The sequence below is a fragment of the Salminus brasiliensis genome, chromosome 16 (genome assembly GCF_030463535.1).
Source record: "Salminus brasiliensis chromosome 16, fSalBra1.hap2, whole genome shotgun sequence".
In the NCBI taxonomy this organism is placed as follows: domain Eukaryota; kingdom Metazoa; phylum Chordata; class Actinopteri; order Characiformes; family Bryconidae; genus Salminus; species Salminus brasiliensis.
Genome location: NC_132893.1, coordinates 9,796,682 through 9,817,966, shown reverse-complemented (window position 1 = coordinate 9,817,966; position 21,285 = coordinate 9,796,682). Strand labels below are relative to the sequence as shown.

General features: G+C 36.6%; 2 protein-coding genes across 4 annotated transcripts; one reads left to right on the top strand and one right to left on the bottom strand.

Annotated features, from left to right (window-relative positions):
* Nucleotides 1-1,700: 1,700 nt before the first annotated feature.
* tmem167a (transmembrane protein 167A) lies at nt 1,701-7,529 on the bottom strand. The gene is made up of 5 exons (XM_072658647.1): nt 7,494-7,529; nt 6,501-6,573; nt 5,811-5,920; nt 4,042-4,076; nt 1,701-3,940 (listed from the first exon to the last, which is right to left on the bottom strand). The coding sequence occupies exons 1-5, from the start codon at nt 7,505-7,507 to the stop codon at nt 3,870-3,872; spliced, it is 303 nt and encodes a 100-aa protein (XP_072514748.1). The 5' UTR covers nt 7,508-7,529; the 3' UTR covers nt 1,701-3,869.
* Nucleotides 6,560-20,819, top strand: xrcc4 (X-ray repair complementing defective repair in Chinese hamster cells 4). 3 transcript variants are annotated; one of them, XM_072658639.1, is made up of 8 exons: nt 6,560-6,691; nt 8,174-8,249; nt 8,353-8,543; nt 13,669-13,835; nt 15,178-15,327; nt 17,661-17,788; nt 18,405-18,546; nt 20,598-20,819. In XM_072658639.1, the coding sequence occupies exons 3-8, from the start codon at nt 8,388-8,390 to the stop codon at nt 20,695-20,697; spliced, it is 843 nt and encodes a 280-aa protein (XP_072514740.1). In that variant the 5' UTR covers nt 6,560-6,691; nt 8,174-8,249; nt 8,353-8,387; the 3' UTR covers nt 20,698-20,819. The 3 variants fall into 3 exon arrangements, with proteins under 3 accessions (XP_072514740.1, XP_072514739.1, XP_072514738.1); XM_072658638.1 differs by having other exon boundaries at nt 8,101-8,249; nt 8,353-8,407; nt 13,674-13,835; XM_072658637.1 differs by having other exon boundaries at nt 8,101-8,249.
* Nucleotides 20,820-21,285: the final 466 nt, after the last annotated feature.

The following is a 21,285-nucleotide window of genomic DNA, read 5'->3' as shown; positions in this document are numbered from 1 at the left end:
ATGGACCAGTGTGTTTCTACAGTGGGCTTTAATAATCATTGAGCCCTAAGCGTTCTGGAGATGTCTGGACAGTGAAAGAGAAGTGTGCTTCAGATTACAACCAGCAGAGGGCCTCGTCATGATAAACATTACCAGCTATATGAGTGTCACTGAGCTTCACTCATAATTATTTTAAACAAACCAAAACTAAAAGCAAGAACTTTATTTTAGTTCACTGTCTGATGCAATACATGTCTGTTTAAAAGTATTCAAATTAAAACTATTGAAAATTCAGTGAATCTTCTATTGTTTTAACAATACACACTGACAGCTGTGAAACTGTAGACAGCCAATGTCTAATATTTTTAAGAAGGAAAGACCCCATAGGGACTAGAAACAACCTCAGCATTACAAATGATGTAAGCCCTTGGAGACCCAGGATTGCTTTCTTTTTTTGTGGTCCTTTTCCTCCCTTCTGGGTTTCTAGTCTTTGCATATGTTTTTTATTAGAACCTAAAGCCTATACATCATTTTTGTGCTTTAGTGCTTAGCAGTTTGGTTCACCTGGTGAAATGAAACAAAGAGCAAGAAATATATTGGATATTTTAAATCACTGTTCAGTGTCCTCACTCTATTACATAGGATTTTTAACGAGATTAAAGTATTTTTGTTGTTTTTACCAGTTTTTGTTTTTACTCAAAAAGTATTTAACATTTTAAAAGATTTCAGAATAGTGCCTGTCAGTGTGCTTTGTTACCCCCTCAGTTCTCTGTGTGTTGAGGGTGATTCATACGGGCTCTGTTAAAATGCCCCCTTAGGTTTGGATCAGTGATCAGGGGAAGTAGAACCATACGGAGTAAATCAGTGCCTAGTAAAGCTGACAGTTACTTTAGTTTGAGTTTAAAATGTGTGTTTACATAATACTTTCATGTTGGAAAATCATCACATTAATAAAACCAAAAAGAAATCTTGTTAGCGTGATTGCAGTAGAAAATGACACCATTGTTCTTAAGTTATTTTTTATATCTTCTTTATTACATACATGACAAGTTTTTTCATCTTATTATTAGTGCCCTATTGATCTTAAAATTGATAATAATAATAATAATAATAATTATTATTATTATTTAGTGTGATTGTGCAGCAGGCTTTCTTCTTCTTATTATTCCACACGTTTTATTTTTTTCACATACATTGTCTAATTGTGTACCTTTTCTATTTATGTTTTTTTAACCAAGCCATAAAAAGTTTTCATAAAATTATTGTAAATTATTTTCCCATAGGAAAAAATGGTAGAATGTTTATAAATGTCACTCTCATGGTGTCACAATGCTCTCCCACACTACTTCTACCACATCTTCTTATTTTTATTATTGCTTTTATATTGACACCGTGGCTGTAGTCTGAAAAATTGCTATACTAGTAATTTACTTACTATATAAATGTTTTACAAATTTTTTTAAAAAAAATCTGAAATGTTTGCTTTCAGCTAGAGCCATGGATCTTAAAGGTTAATGCTCAACTCAAACAACAGCTTGAAATGGTTTAGCTGAATCACTCATGATACCCCTCTGGCAGCATACACATAGCAATCTTTAAACAATTGGTCTGCTGATTGTCCAGAGTGTACCACTCAAATTAGGGCACTTCTGTACTGATGTGTGCCCATGCAGAGGGCAAATTAAACCACACTGAAATAAATGCAAAAGACAGCCGACATATTGCCAGTTCAGATCTATGTGATGTTTATTATGCAATTTTGCAAACATTAAATCTGCAGGGGTTCGATTACATAATAAAGACACAAAGGTCCATTCAGAGCAGCATGCTCAAGCAGAACCCTGTTTTCAATTTAGCACAAAGGGGGTTTAATGTCCCTCCTGACTTTTGTATTTTCATTGCTTCTTGCTTATTCATCCTTTTATCCTGTGATCTAAATCTTTTAATGAATCTTTCTCAATATGTTAACATCTTAAAGAAACAAAAAATAAGTGCTGCTTATATACTGCAGCTGTGAGCTTGAACATACAGTTAGTAAAAAAAAGCTTCCCACTTTCCTTATTAGTTGTTTAAACATTTGTTACTCTCTGTAATCAGCCATGTTGAAGACCCCTGGGTAAATATAAGACCTTTTCTAGAAAGAGCACACCAATAAACACACAACTTATGGGTTGTTCAGATCTGAAAAATGGCTAAATAAAGTAATATTAATAATATTACTACTATTTTCAGAAAATAGAAAAATGGGAATAAGGTAACAGTGGCTGCATTCAATCTAAATGTTTCCGGAAGACAGTGTTAACTTCTAAATTCTATGATTTTAGTTTTTACTTGCACAAGCAAGCTTGTCCTTAAGTTGATGTATTTTTGAAGTGAATGTAACTTGGTTTCCAATAAATCATGGCTATTACATTTTTTATGTCAAGTCTCTTCACTGATATAATCCTCTAATATTGTTGATCTTTTGTATGCTTGCAGTAGTTTATTTAAACATTTCTTTGGGGGAGATGCTAAATGTTATATACACCGATCAACCATAACATTAATACCACCTCCTTTTTTTCTGCACTATTGTCCTTTTAATCTGCGTTACTTCCCATAGAGAAGCACTTTGCAGTTCTATAATTACAGACTGTAGCCCATCTGTTTCTCAGAATTTTTTGTTAGCCTCCTTTCACCCTTTATTCAATGGTCAGGAACACAACAGAGCAGGTATTATTTGGGTGGTGGGTGGGATCATTGACTTCTAGTAAAATCTGGTGAAAATTCCTGTTTGTTTATATTGCAACATATATCAAGGAAAAAAAAATATTCAATGTCAGTTTTTCTCAATATCGTGCAGTCCTAGTTACAGTATATTATGATGATCAGCAGTCCTTCTGTTAGTCCCTATAGCGACCCGTTGCAGCTTTTCTAGCTTTAGTAATAATTTTTTTTTTTACTTTCTATGACTGCTAGTTATGGATTAGTAAGAAAGCATATCTCTTATGTACTGGGACCCAATCAAAATGATTCATTGTCATTATGATTAGCATGACGTACTTTTTTATGATTGATTTTATGATATGCTTAGCAAAGATGTACTTTTGTTGAATGTCAGCTCTAAAACATGTAATATAAAAAGGAATAACAATTAAGAATGATTCATTTGCCACAATTATCAGGTGAAACAGTGAATACAAATATACAGACTTTTCAGAAACATGGAACTAGTTGTCCTGAAAAGTAAAAAAAAAACAGAAAATATTTGCTAATGCCTGCGTGTTTTTTTTTTTTTTTTAAAGACTAGTATTCCAGTGTGCAATACAAAATGCATTTGCAGCAACTACTGCATACTTAACAGACCCTGACGAGTGATGAGCTAACCTTTTATTCTGAATAGTTACAACCTTGTGCCATGCCAAATGTCTTAAATGTTAATGATCAGATAATGGTGGTCTTCTCTGCAGTTTGTTGGATGATGGGCAGATTTATGAACTAGTTGGAATACTTGTTGGAAACTTAATGCACAACAGTTTTTCTCTCAAAGGAACACATTCACAAGACTGATTGCAAAGAAAAGCATAGATGTGCAATTACAGTGTGAACATGCTCTGTAACACTATCTCTCCTAAGCACACATTTTTTATTATCAAAATGGTTTTAGGGGCCTAGGATGATAGGAGAATTAGGGCATAAACAACAATTCATGTTTACAAAACAGTCTGACCGAAAAATGCATAAGTTGTACTTCAAAAGCAGTTCATGTCCCCATACTTAAAAACTGATTTACCAAAACCCCAGCACTGCATAACCGAGCAAAAATTCAATCCAAATTCTGAAATGACAGATTCCCTTGTACGGAGAAGTCTTCTTGATTAGTACTGCCGTTTCTGATTTAACTATTTCTGCTACTCTGAAAATAAAATGGTGAACGCCATGATGATACAGCAACACGCCACATAAGGACTTTTTCGTTCACCTTAAACACAACAAAACAAAAAATTACATTTCTCAAAATGCAGAACTATTTATAAAACACACAATTTCACTGTATTTTGCAACTCATACAGCATAACATACCTATTCTTGCACATTTCCAGAAAATTCCCAGAAATCTGTAGGGGTACACAACACAAAGAAAGAAAGTGAATTTTCTTTACTGTAATGTACTAAAAGCGCAAACACATACACACAGGACATTTTTTGCAGAATTGTTATTAATTAATTAGTTAATTTTGTCTAACAGTGACTTATACATGATGACCAGTAAATAACAGCACTTTAAAACATTCACAACTGCTACTATGAGTAAAAGCTTATTAGACATTTTTTCCTTACTACAGCTTTCTGCACAAAGATGACTCAACCCCCTGCGTATTTCATATAAGATAAGATCTTTGTCTTTGTTTTCTTTAAACCTAACAGTTAAGGCACACTTGACGATTAATAAACATTTCGTTTCTTCTAGGACTTATAACTAGATAAAGACAAACTGAAGACAATAATAAATGTAGCATCCATGAACTTGTGGTTCATATTATGCATTATGCATTTCACAACTCCAATAATCTGAAATTATCTACATTTGCATACTTAGAGTAAAATATACTTTGGTCAGAAGAAAATTAGACCATTATATACAGAGGCATTTGACAAGCTTTTACATTTAACAACTGGACCACTGCAGGGAATGACACCATCCTTGGGTCACCAAATAATTACCAAATAAAAAATAGGTTTGAGGAAGAAACTGTGACGCAAACATGGTTCACTGACCACAAAATAAAGCTTTTAAAAGACCATTTACACAGCAAGCAAAGTGCCCCAAATCCAATGTTTTTAAGACTGTTCACACTATCTTATACCTATATCCGACATTTGTCAGAACAGTTCACGCACATGTGCAAAAGAGAAATGCTACACTTAAAGTTTTGGTTTCAACTATGCCTGCATCACAGGAGATATCAGGAGATTGATACGTATCGGATTTCAATACCACATTACATATTAAATCTGATCTTTTCAAATCAGATTCGAGTCACTTTGTGGTCCTAGATCAGATGCGTCTTTTTGCCAACACGCATGTGCTTAGTGCTGTTGGTGACAAAGTTCTTATGGCAAAGTCTGTTTACTTGGCCACCCATCTTTACAACTACAGCAGGTATTTATTTTTCAGCCACACAAGACCGGGCTCTGATCTCTATGAATGGGGAGAGACTATAATATTTGAAGGTAAGATTACCATTTTAAAAATCTGGAAAAAAAAACTCATGAATGAATCTAGTATTTTGTTCAAAGATTAAGTTAGAAATCACAATAAGTATTTTTTTTGGCTTGTTCTGGCAAACCTTCACCTACGGGGGAGGGGTTCAGCCCTTGCATGCCGTCCTCCTCCTGTTGCGGTGTAAACAGGAAGCTGATTGGCTCTTTTTGCTGAAAGGCAGGACTTCTGTGACATTTTATGAAAACGATTGGATTTGGGTCACTTTTACCAGCTGTGTGAATGTAAGTCACTTGATGTAAACTTCAGTAAATACATTTTGATGCGCTATTAGGGAGAGTACCACAGGTAAGGAACAAATACTTTAAAAGATCTGGATAGATGATGTACACAGGAATGGAATTAGAAACCCAATGTGTCTCCCAAAAATAAAAATAGAACACTGCGGTGCTACATTTGCTTTTTAACACAAAGTATTACATTTGTCTTTGTGAAAACTATTTGTTTTCTAAAGATTAGTACTTTAAATAAATGCAGATCCCTGGGCCACAGGGCACAGTTATAATGAAACAGCATTAACTTGCACCGTTACGCAGACAATACAATTAAAAACTTTTTTGCCACATACCCTGTTTTATTCTTATCCAGCAGACTTGGTGCAAGTGCCCTGATGTATGCACAAGTGCAGATGAGCAACAAGATGACTGTGAGTAAACTCTGGAAATTGAAAATGGCAGACTTCCGAAAAAAAAAAGATATGTAATTAATTACAAGTATGACAATCAATTACATTTAAATTTGACACTTTTCAGTTATATTATTTAAACCTTATGTGTGCAGTATACTTTATTTATTTAGATTTTATTATCAAACATTTTGATTAATTGGATTAATCTAAATAATCTAATAAATCTTCTTTAGAATATTTAGAAACATCTCACTGATGCTCTGCAACATCATACACTCATAAGCCACGACTTACATGAAAACTGTTAGCTATGTATTGCTTACTCTATTGTCAATCTAATCTCGAACGGACACAAAAAACTTTTGCATTTAGCTAGCGCTACATTTAACGTTTTAATTCTAAACATTACACAGCTAGCTAGTTAAAAGGCTGTAATACAGTGCTTACCGGCTAACCGGCTAAATCATGGCTAAACTCAATGTTTACTGACCTATCTAAAGCGCAGCACGTTCCGGAAGAAGCTACATAACAATCATAGACAATCTAAAAATAATCATATATATGAATAATCAGTAGCTAGCTATATTACTTGAATCAGTTAAACAAAGAAACAGTTTGGGTTTTTCTCACCATTTCGACAGCTCCAGTAAGCCACCTCACACTTCCTGGACATTTAGGAAATGACGACACTACAGCGCCTCGTCTCCAAACAGAGTAAACAGTATCAATAATCTAGCTATTAGCTAGCTAGAAAACTAAACGAATAGACACTGCACATGTTATAGCTAGCTAGCTCTAAAGATGAAGTGAGACAGCAGCAGGTAAGCAGTTATTTTAATATTTAAAAAAATAAATTTATTAACGTTAGCTAGCTCCATTGGTTAACGTTAGCTAGCTAGCTACTTCGCAAGCACATAGATGTAGATAGCTAGTGCTAGCTAGTTTTCTCTCAAAATAATTGATATAACTCATATATTGTACATTTATTTTGGCATAAACATTAAATCATCACGTGTTTTCTATAAATAATTAGCTAAAAATTATTTTTTTTTTTTGTAATTTCTGACAAACGAGATTAAAATAAAGGTGCGTTGCGCATAATGTGCGTTTGAACCCCTTTCCCTCAAAGGAACACATTCAAAAGACTGATTGCAAAGAAAAGCATAGCTGTGCAATTACAGTGTGAACATTATCTGTAACACGATCTCTCCTAAGCACATATTTATTATATATTTATTAGCAAAATGGTTTTAGGGGCCTAGGATGGAAGGAAGAAACAATTCATGTTTACAAAACAGTCTGACCGAAAAATGCATAAGTTGTACTTCAAAAGCAGTTCATGTCCCCATACTTAAAACTTAAAACCCCAGCGCTGCATAACCGAGCAAAAATTCAATCCATATTCTGAAATGACAGATTCCCTTGTACGGAGAAGTCTTCTTGATTAGTACCGCCGTTTCCGATTTGTAGCTATTTCTGCTACTCTGAAAATAAAATGGTGAACGCCAGGATGATACAGCAACACGCCACATAAGGACTTTTTCCACACAACAAAACTTTCTCAAAAAAATTCTCAAAATGCAGAACTATTTATAAAACACACAATATCATAACATAACATACCTATTCTTGCACATTTCCAGAAAATTCCCAGAAATCTGTATGGGTACACAACAGAAAGAAAGAGAGTGAATTTTCTTTACTGTAATATACTAAAAGGCGCAAACACATACACACAGGAGTTTTCTCTCAAAATAATTGATATAACTCATATATTGTACATTTATTTTGGCATAAATATTAAATCATCATGTGTTTTCTATAAATAATTAGCTAAAATAGATATTTTTTTGTAATTTCTGACAAACGAGATCAAAATAAAGGTGCGTTGCGCATAATGTGCGTTTGAACCCTTTATCACATAGCTAAAGCAAAATCGTTTATTTTTCATGGTTATAGTTATTGATGATTAAATATGTGTCATTTATCATGACTGGTCTGCGTAAAGTGTGTCTTATGTAATGCTCGAACATATGACAAAATACAAATTAAATAGCAATTATTTTCTTGTTAAATCAAAAGGGAAAACAATTCTTAAGTATGTTTACTTTCTGTAATAAATATGATATAAAATCATTCCAGACTATTTAAATGTGTGTGTTTGTCATTTTAATGACTAAATTGTTTCTTATGATTGTAGATATAATTCTGCAATTGTATTATATTTCAGGTTTGTAATGATGAAGGTTACTGTGCGTCAGATAGCCATTGACTCTAAACCTGAAAGTACATTCTTTCTGAAGTTAGAGTGGGCCAGAGACCTGGGAGCTGGCTTTGTTGCTGTGCTCTGTGATGGTGTCTCTGCATGGAGTGGCGAAGGTAGGCCTGGATTATTTTACAGAGGTCACTGAATTTCCATCTTGGTATAATAGAACTACTTTCTACTTCAGATTGATGCATCTGTGACTTATGTTGTCAACAGTTTCTGAGGAGGATGTGACGAGAGAGGCTCAGGAGATGGAGATGCCGAGGGAGAGGTATGTTCATAACCTACAGTTGGCTCTAACTGGGGAGAGCCAGGCAGCCCAGAGTTACAACTTCTGTCTTACACCTGACAAAGCCGGTGGCCCTATGCTCAAGCTATCGTATGAGAAAATGGAGAATGATATCTCGGTGAGTGAGTCTAGTGCTTAATATATGTTTGTGGTGTTAAAAGGGAATGTGCCTGAGGTTAATTGAGGTAAAAAGTGAAAGAATTTGATATGGAGTGGGATTATTTATAATTATTGTACTTATCCATCTATCTCTGTCTTTGATCTAAGTGATCAGGGTACAAAATTTGTTCCACTGGGTGTAGTTTGCTGTATGCTGTAGAGAGAACATGGATGAAGTGTTTATACATATATATATTGATGCTTTTGCTGTGTTTACTGCTAAAACGTAGGTAATTTATTCTTGTGTGTTATAGGAAATGTCTCTACATACATCTCTACATGTAAAGACATTTCCTATTACACACAAGAATAATTTAATATTAGTCTTAAATAATTTTTAATAATTTAAACACTGTAACTAACTTGATAATAATACTTTGGTTTTCATGGTCTTTGTTGAACTAAGTTTAGCATTAATAAAACATATAATCCAATATTGGTCTGATATTGTACAGGCTGTTGGTCATAAAGTCAAGAGACGGAGAGTGAAAAGCTTAAGCATCTCCATTGATTGAGGTTTTCTGGCACTTCCTGCAGATCCGCATATAGTCAAGTCAAGTGGGTTTTATTGTCATTTCAACTACATACAGAGTACACAGTGAAACGAAACAACGTTCCTCCAGGACCATGGTGCAACATAGACAGTGCATACAAAACACAAGTGCAACACAAACAAGTGCGGACAGACAACACAACACAGTACAGACAGAGAATAATAAATAATTGCCGGTAGTGTGCAAATTCTGCAGTGTGTATAAATATTGAGTCCAGTGAGGTAGTAAAGTTATTAGTGCAAATGCTTTGTGCAAAAAAATGCTTCCTATTTTATCTGGGGTAAATGGTTGGAGAGAGAGAGAGAGTGCATGTAGCAGAAAAGACATCAGGTCAGAAGTTGAGTTGAGTTGAGAAGTCTAATGGCTTGGGGGAAGAAGCTATTGCAGAGTCTGGTCGTGTTGGACCGGATGCTGCGGTACCTTCCTTTTTGATGGCAGGAGGGAGAACAGTCTGTGTGAAGGGTGGGTGGAGTCATCCACAATGCTGGTTGCTTTGTGGATGCAGCGGGCAGTGTAAATGTCTATAATGGAGGGGAGAGAGACTCCGATGATCCTCTCAGCTGTCCTCACAATGCGTTGGAGGGTCTTGCAGTCAGAGGCTGTGCAGGTCCCAAACCAGGCAGTGATGCAGCTGCTTAGGATGCTCTCTATGGTCCCCCTATAGAAGAGGGTGAGGATGGGTGGAGGGAGGCGGGCCTTTCTTAGCTTCCGGAGGAAGTAGAGATGCTGCTGGGCTTTCTTGGCTGTTGGCCGTTGATGTTGAGCGGAGAGTGGTCTTGTCTTGTTTTCCTGAAGTCAACAACCATTTCCTTGGTCTTCTCTACATTCCAGTGAAGGTTGTTGACTGTACACCAGTCTGTCAGCTGCTGCACCTCCTCTCTGTATGCTGACTCGTCGCCTTTGCTGATGAGACCCAGCACAGTTGTATCATCTGCAAACTTTATGATGCTGTTAGAACTGTGTTTCGCAACACAGTCATGAGTCAGCAGGGTGAACAGCAGAGGACTCGGTACACTGCCCTGGGGTGCTCCAGTGTTCATTGTGATGGTGCTGGAGCTGCTGTCCCCGAACCGGACTAACTGGGGCCTCCCTGTCAGGAAGTCCAGGATCCAGTTGCAGAGGGGGGTGTTGAGGCCCAGCAGGCTTAACTTCCTGGTGAGATTCTGTGGGATGATGGTGTTGAATGCTGAACTGAAGTCTATGAACAGCATTAATTACAAATATATGACATTAAAACGTGAGTGAGTGACAAAAAACAAAAATACTTTTATTTTAGAAAGTAAAAATGGATATCACGGCATATTTAAACTTTAGGTAGTTCCATTACATATCGTATCATGGTATAGTGAGTTGACATTTCCCCAATAGAATCCTAGAAGACAACAGTAAGCCCATTTTTGAGTGGTTTTTATTTATTACAAATACACACATTACAATCCAAACTGAGGATGAAGATGCAAACATCTTACCAACGTAAATAGTAATAAGCCCAAAGTATGTTAACTACTCCTAGATTAAGTATAATCTGCTTTTAAGTACATTTTCTTTTAGACAATAGGTCCTTGCATAAACAGACCATTATTTTGTTTAATATTTCTATCCAATTTTTGCTTTTCTAATACTAATTCCAGCAAGATCTTAACAATATCTGACTTTTTTGTGTTTCACTAACCAGCTGTTTGAAGACTTAGCTTCTAATGATCACAATCACAAGATAGCTAATAGTAGTGAGGTGGACACAAAAACTGCAAGTGAGATCTTGGGGAGTGAAATCAGGACAGGAATGTAAGATTGGTCTTCTGTCTGTTCTTTCTGAGTCAAAATTATACATCCAGCACATCTGATGTTTGGTTGTTCCTTAGCAAGTTACACCTATACAAGATGCTTTTGGTATCTATTAAGAGACTGGCAGAGTTGTGGTTGGATATTTGATTCCTCTTTTGGGCAGAATTGGTAGAATTAAGAGTTCATGAGTTCACAGTCTTCATTTTTTTTTCTTGTTAAAGTTGTGGTTAGGACTTTTGGAATGCCACTCAAAAAGCTTGCTTAATCCATTTCACTTTAAGTGTGTTAATTGACACTGGCGTTGCAGCAGTTTTCAGTTCATGAAAGATGTGCAAAGCATGTTCTTTGATGGTTCTCGGGTTGTTTCTGGCCATCTGGACCAGTTTCCTCAGCTGAGTTTGGGTTTTCTCCCTGATTACCTTGGAATTTTGCAGTTTTTGAGAATAATTGGAATGTCTTTGTTAGTCAATCCATCAGTGTCGTCAACAAAACCCTTATATGAAGAAACAAAGTTTAATAACCTTTTAAAGAAAGTTGCCTAATGACTAGTGTTAATGTTAAAACTCTGTCTGACATGCTAACATTTAGTAATATTTAGGTTGGAAACTTCATCTCGTTCCAACAACAAGGTATTGACTGTTGCAGTTAACCACTGCTAGAACAGTTTACTTCATTATAAAAAGATACTTACATGAATGCATTATAGCATTATTTGTACCTGTGTATTTGATTATTAATTATACTTTTGTCATCTATGGTTGAAATTGAAATTAAACTATAATTTTCAACAATGAAAACAGTGAGTTTAAGTGCACAACAGGGCGCTTGTTTAATGATAGTGGTGTACTGTAGATTTGCGGCAGTGATCTTATAGAATGGGCAGATACAATTGACCATCTCGTTTGAGGAACCCCCTTAACAAGGAACTATTAATGCTTATTTAGGGAAAACTTAAGCAGATTGTGCTTATTACACCCTTCTTGGGTCTAGCATGTGCTAGATCTCAGAGAGATTCTCAGAGAGAATAACTGAAATTGGTTCCCAACTCCCTTGGAGGGTATGCTGCTGACGGTTGTGCTGGTTGGTTGATTAATTGCAGAGTTGTAACTGACTAATGTTTTCCAGACTCACTGTGTAGGGAAACAATGCTAGCTCTGTAGAGAGTTCTACATGCAGGTCTCAGTTAGTTGTGATATTACATAAAGTGTTTGTTACACTTTACTTGAGTAGAAATATTTTTTACATAGTTTTTTTTTTTTTTTACATAGGTAGCTGCTGAACTAAATGCATCAACCGTAACAATACTGCCTAATAGTTCCTGTGATGAAATTTTAGAAAGGTTTTTAGCTGTGAGCCATCAGGCTTATGAATGACTGCATCAGCCCACTGCTGCTTCCCATCACTCTTACTGGTTGAGCTCTGGCCAACACACACAAACACACACATCATAATGGAACTATTCTCAACTATATGGACACACTGCATTTATTACATATATTGCTGCTGTCATACTACTGTTTGCAGTAGTATGACAAACAGTAGTGCAATGCGCTTTGCGTAATACTGCACATGCAACTTTACTACCATTCTCTTTGCACAAAACCATACAGCACTAACCATAACAGTTCTAGGCTGCCAGTGCTATAGTTGTTTTTTTTAGAATACAGTGAGGCCAAAACGTATTTATACAGCCACTTATTGTGCAAGGTCTCCTACTTAGAAAGATGAGAGGTCTGTAATTTTCATCATTCAACTATGAGAGACAAAATGAGTTACCTGTACAAAAGACACCTGTCCACAGCCTCAAACAGTCAGTTAAACGTGTTTTTGACCAAATACTTATTTCTCACCATAATTACTAAATAAATGCTTTAAAATCTTACAATGTGATTTCCTGGATTTGTTATCTCAGTTTGTCTCTTGAAGTGTACCTATGATGAAAAATACAGACCTCTCTCAACTTTCTACGTAGAAGAACTTTGATCCACTTCCGATCCTTAGGTTTGCTGCAGAGTGGCGTCCTCTAGGTACCGTTAATAGACATGATCCTCAGCTACTGCAGACATGCTGCCAAAACCACCCAGTATGGTTGAATTTGTGCAATGACAAAGATATTTTTATTCTAATATATCCATTTAGGAAGATGTAATGTCACTCCCATCCCATCACCATTCCTGGTTAAAAACAATGCTATCGTATTGTCCCAACAAAAGAACAATGCTCATTTTATCTAAAACTGTTTTACAACAGCTCTGAAAGGCGGATTTATAACAGAGGAGGAGGCTTATGCACACTAAGGGATTTGACTGTAGAGTTCTAGAGGAACTGGGAACAAAAATAAAAGGCTCAGTGGAGGTGCTGATCCTTAAAGATGCGGAAGAAGGAGCTGAGACACAAGAATAGCCAGTCTGATTACACACACCTTATCCACCTTGATCGGAACATTTCTTCAGTATTTATGTCCATAAATTATAAATGTCCATAGGATTAAAGATAAAATCACAAGGTCACTGGAAATAACCAGTTGGGTCTAAATATTTAATGACCTGATCATACTGAAATATCTTGAACTACATTGTTAGATCTTATCAGTAACAGATACCAGAATAAATATGAACCAGATGTTAAATATGTGTCATAGATAACATTTTATTCATAAAAAAAAAAAATAATTATTGTTGCATTTTATTCAACTATTACAGAACCATCAGTGTCCCCTTCTTTTCATTTGTTTTGTACTTTTAGTTTAGGCTTGGCATGGTGGACCTGCTACCTATTCCGGAGTCCACTGGAGTCATAAAGGAACTCATTAGCTATGGCTTGAAGTGTAGTGCCTGTTTGAAGGCCAAAAACCACTACCTGCTTGACGAGAACAAGAGAATAAGAAAAGAGCTGGAGCACATCACAACAGAGTAAGTCAGACGGCACTTTTTGACTAGATCTAATGAAGCCCTTATGACGTTTCACTTTAATGAGTCAAACAAAATGGAGGAATATTCCAAATATGTATATGTTCCGCTATTGTCTTTGTATTTATTAACATCACCTGGACATCACCTGCACCTCATTCTGCCCCTGCATTGCCTCTGCATTGCCACACCATAGACAGATAGAGCTGCAGAAAGAGTCATTATACCTCTATCCCAAAACAGTTACTATAAGAAACAAAAAAGAAAATTACCTCCAAAATGTTGCCTGACTCCCTGTTTTCATCTGTCTAATGGACTCTATGGCACGAAGAACAAGGGGAGTGGGAGTTTTTTTTTTTAAAGTATACTCAAGCACTTGAAAAGTCATCTGTCACCACATAGTGGATATTAGGATCGGATATTGGTCCTGATATTAACAAAATTAGCTGGGTCGGGTATTGGATAATTAGGCCGATCCATGAGACCGATCTATTCACTGAACCTGATATCTGCACCACCGGTATTCTATGCTTCATTAATCTGAACCAGCTGATCTTCCATATAAGAAGAAGGAAGGAGCTGCTAGATCCTTTTTGGTCTCACTTTCAGAATAAGTCCTGAGACCAGACAACACTGTGCGAAGGTCCAGCACAATTACTTATTTTAGTGACAAATAATTAGCAATTCTGTACATTTATATGTGTTGATTTATGTTTTGTTTCATAAGATTAGTAAAGTTTAAGTCAGTCCTGAATCCTTTAAGGCTCTCCCACATGGTGAGGTATATGGTTTATTAATTGAACAATGGTATCTGTATCGGGTATCGAACGCAAAGTTGGTATCAGTATCTTATTGGTGTTCTTACAACTTCATATAAGTCATTGTTTCTGGGATTATGCATAACATGTTCCATGTCCTTACCATGCATAATGACAGGTCATGAAGCAAGTATTCCTAAACTGTACAGTTGCTAGGGAACTCAAGCACACAGGACCCACATTTCTTTTCCCCTGAATGATGAATCATAATGTTTGAAATAGTCAAGATCCATGATGAAAATATAGAAAAATCATGAGCCACCTTATGCTGCGAAATGACATTATGAACCAACAAGAATGAAATCTAGACTATGCTGATTTGTAGTCTGACTTATAGTCATGATGCTACTACAGTGACCTCATCCTACTACCCATGCATTTTGATCCAAATTTGTCCATGGTATTTTAAAACCAGTCAAAATGCCAAATTGAAAATAAAGCATGTGGTTATAGTGATATGATCTATTTAAAGAAAACAATAAAAATCCAGACTTTTACAACCAAACCTTTTTCTCGCTTCACAACAGAATGGAGAGGTATGTTCGTGGGAAGGAGACATTGGAAAGGGATCTGTATCGCCGCTTTGTGCTGGTCCTCAACAAGAAGAAGACCAAGCTCAGTGCCTTACAGGAGAGGATCAAACAACTACAAGTCATTGTAGAAGAAGAAAAGCAAAGGTACAGAAGTCTTTGATCTACTGTAACCTGTAACTACACAGCCTTGCTGCTGTACACATTCTGACTTCCCAGTAGATTGGCAATACAATGAGAAAAGCTACATTGTGTGAAAATTAGAATTTCTTGTATTACTCCCCTACACAAAGTTTAATTTGCACTGTAAGCCATCCCTAAAGGACATGCTGTACAAATGCATTTTGCAAGCTGAGAAATACAGAACCATCACAAGAAGCATGTAGACTGACGTAGTAGAGTATTTTTACAGACTTTTACACAGATATGACTTTGATTACGCATCACGCACACAATTTTCGCGCGTGTTTTTCATGTCCAATGTACAGGTTAGTCCAATGTGCAGTTAGTAGCATGACGAGCCCGGAGTAGCAAGTTGTCTTTATTACAGTCATAGGAGCATTAACATGATTTTGAAGCTGCTATCTTAAGGTTCATCTTCATTGAGTTGCTTTAATTTCAAGTCAAAAACTTTTGTAAAAGTAATTGGTGAGCTCTATATTTTTAAGATATCCAAGTCACATTTTGTTATAGACTCATAGAAATTGCATTTGCTCTCTAGTACTTTGGAAATTCTGTGATGGATCTGGCTTTTTAGTAGAGGTAGAGTTGTATACATCCAAAATGAATAGGCAACAGAAAGCATTTGGTTGCCTTTATTACTACTAAGTAAGTTACTAACTATTGAAAGGAAAGGGGCCTTCACTTTTTAGGGATGGATATATATATATATATATATATATATATATATATATATATATATATATATATATATATATATATATATATACTGCTCAAGAAAAGGGAACACTCAAATAACACATCCTAGAATTAATGATTGGAATGAATGAAATATTCTCATTGAATGTGCTGACAACAAAAGACACAGAAATCATCAATGGAAATCAAATTTTAACCAATGGAGGCCTGGATTTGGAGTAACACACAAAATTAAAGTGGAAGACTACAGGCTGATCCAACTTTGATGTAAAGTCCTTAAAACAAGTCAAAATGAGGCTCAGTATTGTGTGTGGCCTCCACGTGCCTGTATGACCTCCCTACAACGCCTGGGCATGCTCCTGATGAGGTAGCTTCAATGCCTTCATCTTGCAGGAGCTGCTGACACACTCCAGCCACATGAGGTCTAGCATTGTCCTGCATTAGGAGGAACCCAGGGCAAACCGCACCAACATATGGTCTCACAAGGGGTGTGAGGATCTCATCTCGGTACCTAATGGCAGTCAGGCTACCTCTGGCGAGCACATGGAGGGCTGTGCGGCCCTCCAAAGAAATGCCACCCCACACCATTACTGACCCACTGCCAAACCGGTCATGCTGAAGGATGTTGCAGGCAGCAGATCGCTCTCCACGGCGTCTCCATACTCTGTCACGTCTGTCACATGTGCTCAGTATGAACCTGCTTTCATCTGTGAAGAGCACAGGGCGCCAGTGGCGAATTTGCCAATCCTGGTGTTCTCTGGCAAATGCCAAGCGTCCTGCACGGTGTTGGGCTGTGAGCACAACCCCCATCTGTGGACGTTGGGCCCTCATACCATCCTCATGGAGTCGGTTTCTAACCGTTTGTGCAGACACATGCACATTTGTGGCCTGCTGGAGGTCATTTTGCAGGGCTCTGGCAGTGCTCCTCCTGTTCCTCCTTGCACAAAGCCGGAGGTAGCGGTCCTGCTGCTGGGTTGTTGCCCTCCTACGGCCTCCTCCACGTCTCCTGGTGTACTGGCCTGTCTCCTGGTAGCGCCTCCAGCCTCTGGACACTACGCTGACAGACACAGCAAACCTTCTTGCCACAGCTCGCATTGATGTGCCATCCTGGATGAGCTGCACTACCTGAGCCACTTGTGTGGGTTGTAGAGTTCGTCTCATGCTACCACGAGTGTGAAAGCACCACCAACATTCAAAAGTGATCAAAACATCAGCCAGAAAGCATAGGTCTGTGGTCTATGGTCCCCACCTGCAGAACCACTCCTTTATTGAGTGTGTCTTGCTAATTGCCAATAATTTCCACCTGTTGTCTATTCCATTTGCACAACAGCATGTGAAATTGATTGTCAATCAGTGTTGCTTCCTAAGTGGACAGTTTGATTTCACAGAAGTTTGATTTACTTGGAGTTATATTGTGTTGTTTAAGTGTTCCATTTATTTTTTGAGCAGTATATATATAATTATTTCTTTATTTAAATAAATTAATTAAATGTCTTATATTGTGTTTTTCTGTTCCTGTCCCAGTTTTTCAATGCATTAGGTTTTGAAGCAAAAACGTTTTTACAGTGGTGTATGTATTTGATCTACATTTTCTTTCTCAGAGGGAAAAACGTAGTTGCTGACAATGAAGAGAATTACCATACAGATAAGAAATTGGAAGAAGAGAGCGACTATGGGAGCACTACAGATGAGGAATGGGAGGAGGACCCCAAAACGTCTCTGAATCAAAGTAGATTGATTTTAAAACAGCAGTCTGTTTTAATACTACTGTGATACTAAACTAAGCACGGCAATGTTTAGCAGTCACAAGCTAGGGCTTGGGATAAAACAAATAAAGCAATTATGTGTCTGTAAACAGTTTTACAGAGCAAAGCTTTATGGGCAGGCACCTTACACAACAAATGGATCCAACCAAATCAAAGTTTCTAAATCTTACAGCATGAGGGGAAAAATTAGAGAAACCAAGATTCAAAGTATAGTAGTATTAGCAGCAGGAAGAAGAAGAATACGAAGATAAAGAAGGCCTGAGTGATCCCATGAGAATAGAGGGCTAAAAGCACCAGCATCTCATTTCACTTAAAGCCCCAGAACCCCCTTTAAAATAGGAACAACTACTTCCCAAAGGTTTGACTAAACAAGTAAATATTTAGCTTATTCCCAGTTGCTGAAAACTGACTGGAAGGTTTTTCCAAATCACTTCAGATTATTTATTACCTTTATATACTGGTGTTTTGGTTTGATTATTTTGGAAAGATCACAAAATGTAATTTTTAAAGATTTACTGATTTACAACATGTAAAACCTAACAGAATACTAATAAATGTATTTTATGGTCTGTCTTCTAGAAGTGTTGCCAAGTAACCCATTGAATGACAGCCTACATGACATCACAGACGTGGCACCTAGTCGCAAACGGCGGCAGCGTCATCTCCAACAACTGCAGATTCAAACCAAAAGACCAACTCTGGAGCAGAGACAGAGATCAAGGTAAGACATAGGCAACTCAGCACCTAGCATTAAATAATGCATTCATGATTATACCTGACCATAAGACAAATGCAATCAATTGTTACTTCCTTCTGTAGACATCCTCTTATTACATCTGAAATTTTGTCTAGAGTCACATTTTATTTTTATAGGAATATACATCGTCGTCATAATATTTTGACCACCTATATAATAGTGGGAATAACCACCCTTGGCTTGAACAAAGTACACCTTCATTAAATTCTATGGTTTAATGTATCAGGACAAAATTTAGCCTTTAGCAGGTCTTAAAATTAGGTGAATACAATGTCCGATTTACAACATTACTTTGATTTTATTGAGATTTGTGGGCATTCCTTTACAGACAGCTAAGATCCTACCTCAGAATTGTAATTAGTTTGAGATCTGGACTTTGATTTGTGTGTGTGTGTGTGTGTGTGTGTGTGTGTGTGTCCTGCAGTGCATTAAACCTTGTTTGAAGCTGGAACTCCTGTATGTGCATAAGAGGCTTTTGTCTTGAATTCAGTAAAATATTACTCGAGTACTACTTTGTTCTTATCTCTGCAGGACTCTTTAACAGCTAACTACAAATTTCTGACACAAAGACTTTTGGACAATGAAAATTTGTCAAGTTCCCAGTTTATTAAAACTTACAACCTTGTTATAATAAGTGCAAATCAAGTGCTTAAATATCTCTTTTTTTGAAGATCTGTTTCTGTGCCTAAAACATCACTGTTTTAGTGCCTCCCACTAATTCTGCTTTATTTAATAATGGGAAAATAGGTGTAACTCTCTGTTCTCAATATTTATTTTTGCATTCAGATTCAAATTTGAAATACATTTGTTGAGCAGTTGTATAGTGCCTCAGACTCATAGTCTGATGGCATATTTTCCAACATCCAGTTTCACACATATGTTCTGCTGATTTTCAAAAGAATCTACTTGCATTACATTGCTAACATTGTTCACATTAGTAACATAAATGTTCACATTACTAGACTGAGCATTTTTTAGGGTTAAGCACATACTTAACAGTGTGATGTCTCCAGTGACTAGCCATTGATTTACATGGATAGCAATGTGTCCCATTACAGAATGGTGTTTTAGGTCTTGCCACACTGCTACTTCCAGGCTTTTATAGTCTGGCATTCATTGGAAAATAGTGAATGGTCTGTTGGAAGTTTTAAGATGATGCCAGTAGCTCTTGTCTGATCATGTGTGCATGGAGGGCCATAATGCAAGCCTTTATAGGCACAGTACAAGAATCTGTGGCTCATTGAGCTCCACTCGCCATCATAGATAAATGGCAAGACACTGAGCCATGCACATCTGCTCTAATAAAAGACCATATCCAAAAAAAAAGTCCCCTAGGTGTAGCCAGGTTTGGCTTGGATTTCTGCTCCGTTTATGAGCTGTAGATCTAAAATTCCTTAAAGTGAAGTAAAGTTTTAAGTTAGTCAGTGACTCAGTGTCCTTTTGTGTAGTTCATGTTCCTTTTTCACAGACATGTCTCTTATCTAGGTTAAAGTTCTAAGCAGAATTAGTGAACCAAAAAATGCTGAGAGGTAGAGCAAATAGCAGCAAGTAAGTGAAGAAGTGTTGCTTTTAGGCAAAAATACTTTTTAAAAATACATTTCAAAAGGAATGAACTAAAATTAAAAAAAAAACTTGGAATAAAAATTTTGGGTTTTTTTTTTCATTCTTCTGTAGTATAGAATATACTAGTGCATCCAAATATTGAGTATTGTTTAAAAGTTCATTTCTGTTCATAATTGGCACATAATAAACTGTAATTTTATATTAATTACACATAAAGTGGCATATTTTAAGCATTTTGATCTGTATGGCTTATAGCTCATAAAAATAGAAATCTAGCATCTATTTGACTTAAAACTTTCATTTACCCTAAATTTCTTCAAAAGTTCTCAGATGTCAAAATTTCTGTTCTCATATTACCACAGGGAAAACACAGTGTTATAATTATATGTAATGTTTTACCAGGTCCTGGTGGAAGTTGCTTTTTTAACAGTGCATACTTACTGAAATTACAGAACTGAGATGCCTAAAGAAGATAAAGCAGAAGTGAAAGCTCCTCTTCAACAGCTGGTACAAGTCAGTCCAGATCCTGACGACCTATTTGATGACATCTAATTGCCATCTGGAAGTCTGAGACTTAATCTGTACAATACATTATATTTTTAAAATGAATTATAACTGAATGACTTTTGTATTGGCCTTGCTTTTAAAAACAAAATAAAGAGCTTTATTGGTGACTGTTCTGTGGTAATTACATTTATCTGTACATAATAAAAAGCCACTTTACTGATGTCCACTGAAATCATGACCAGTTAATTTTTTTTATGCTCAGTCATGGTACAGAGACAGGTAGCAACCCCCTTGCAGAAAGTTTGTACAAACCACTGGTGTATGAGGTAATACTGGGGTTGAGTGTATTTAATAGGCCTACAATGTTTTAAGTATCAGCTTATAAAAAATATTTTACAAACTGCATATGAGCTGTGTAAATGGACGCTATTGTATAATCAACACATTTTACCCACAATTACTCATAATATATAATACAATGAAACACTTTGGGTAGCCGTATGAGTCTTGTAGCAGTCCTCTGGTGAGTTTGCTGAGGAAAACAGCTCTAGGGGCGGGGTCGCTCTCTGGTGCTCCTCCTCTGCCCAGTGACGAAATCATGGATGTATATTAAATTTTAACTGGAACGTGGAT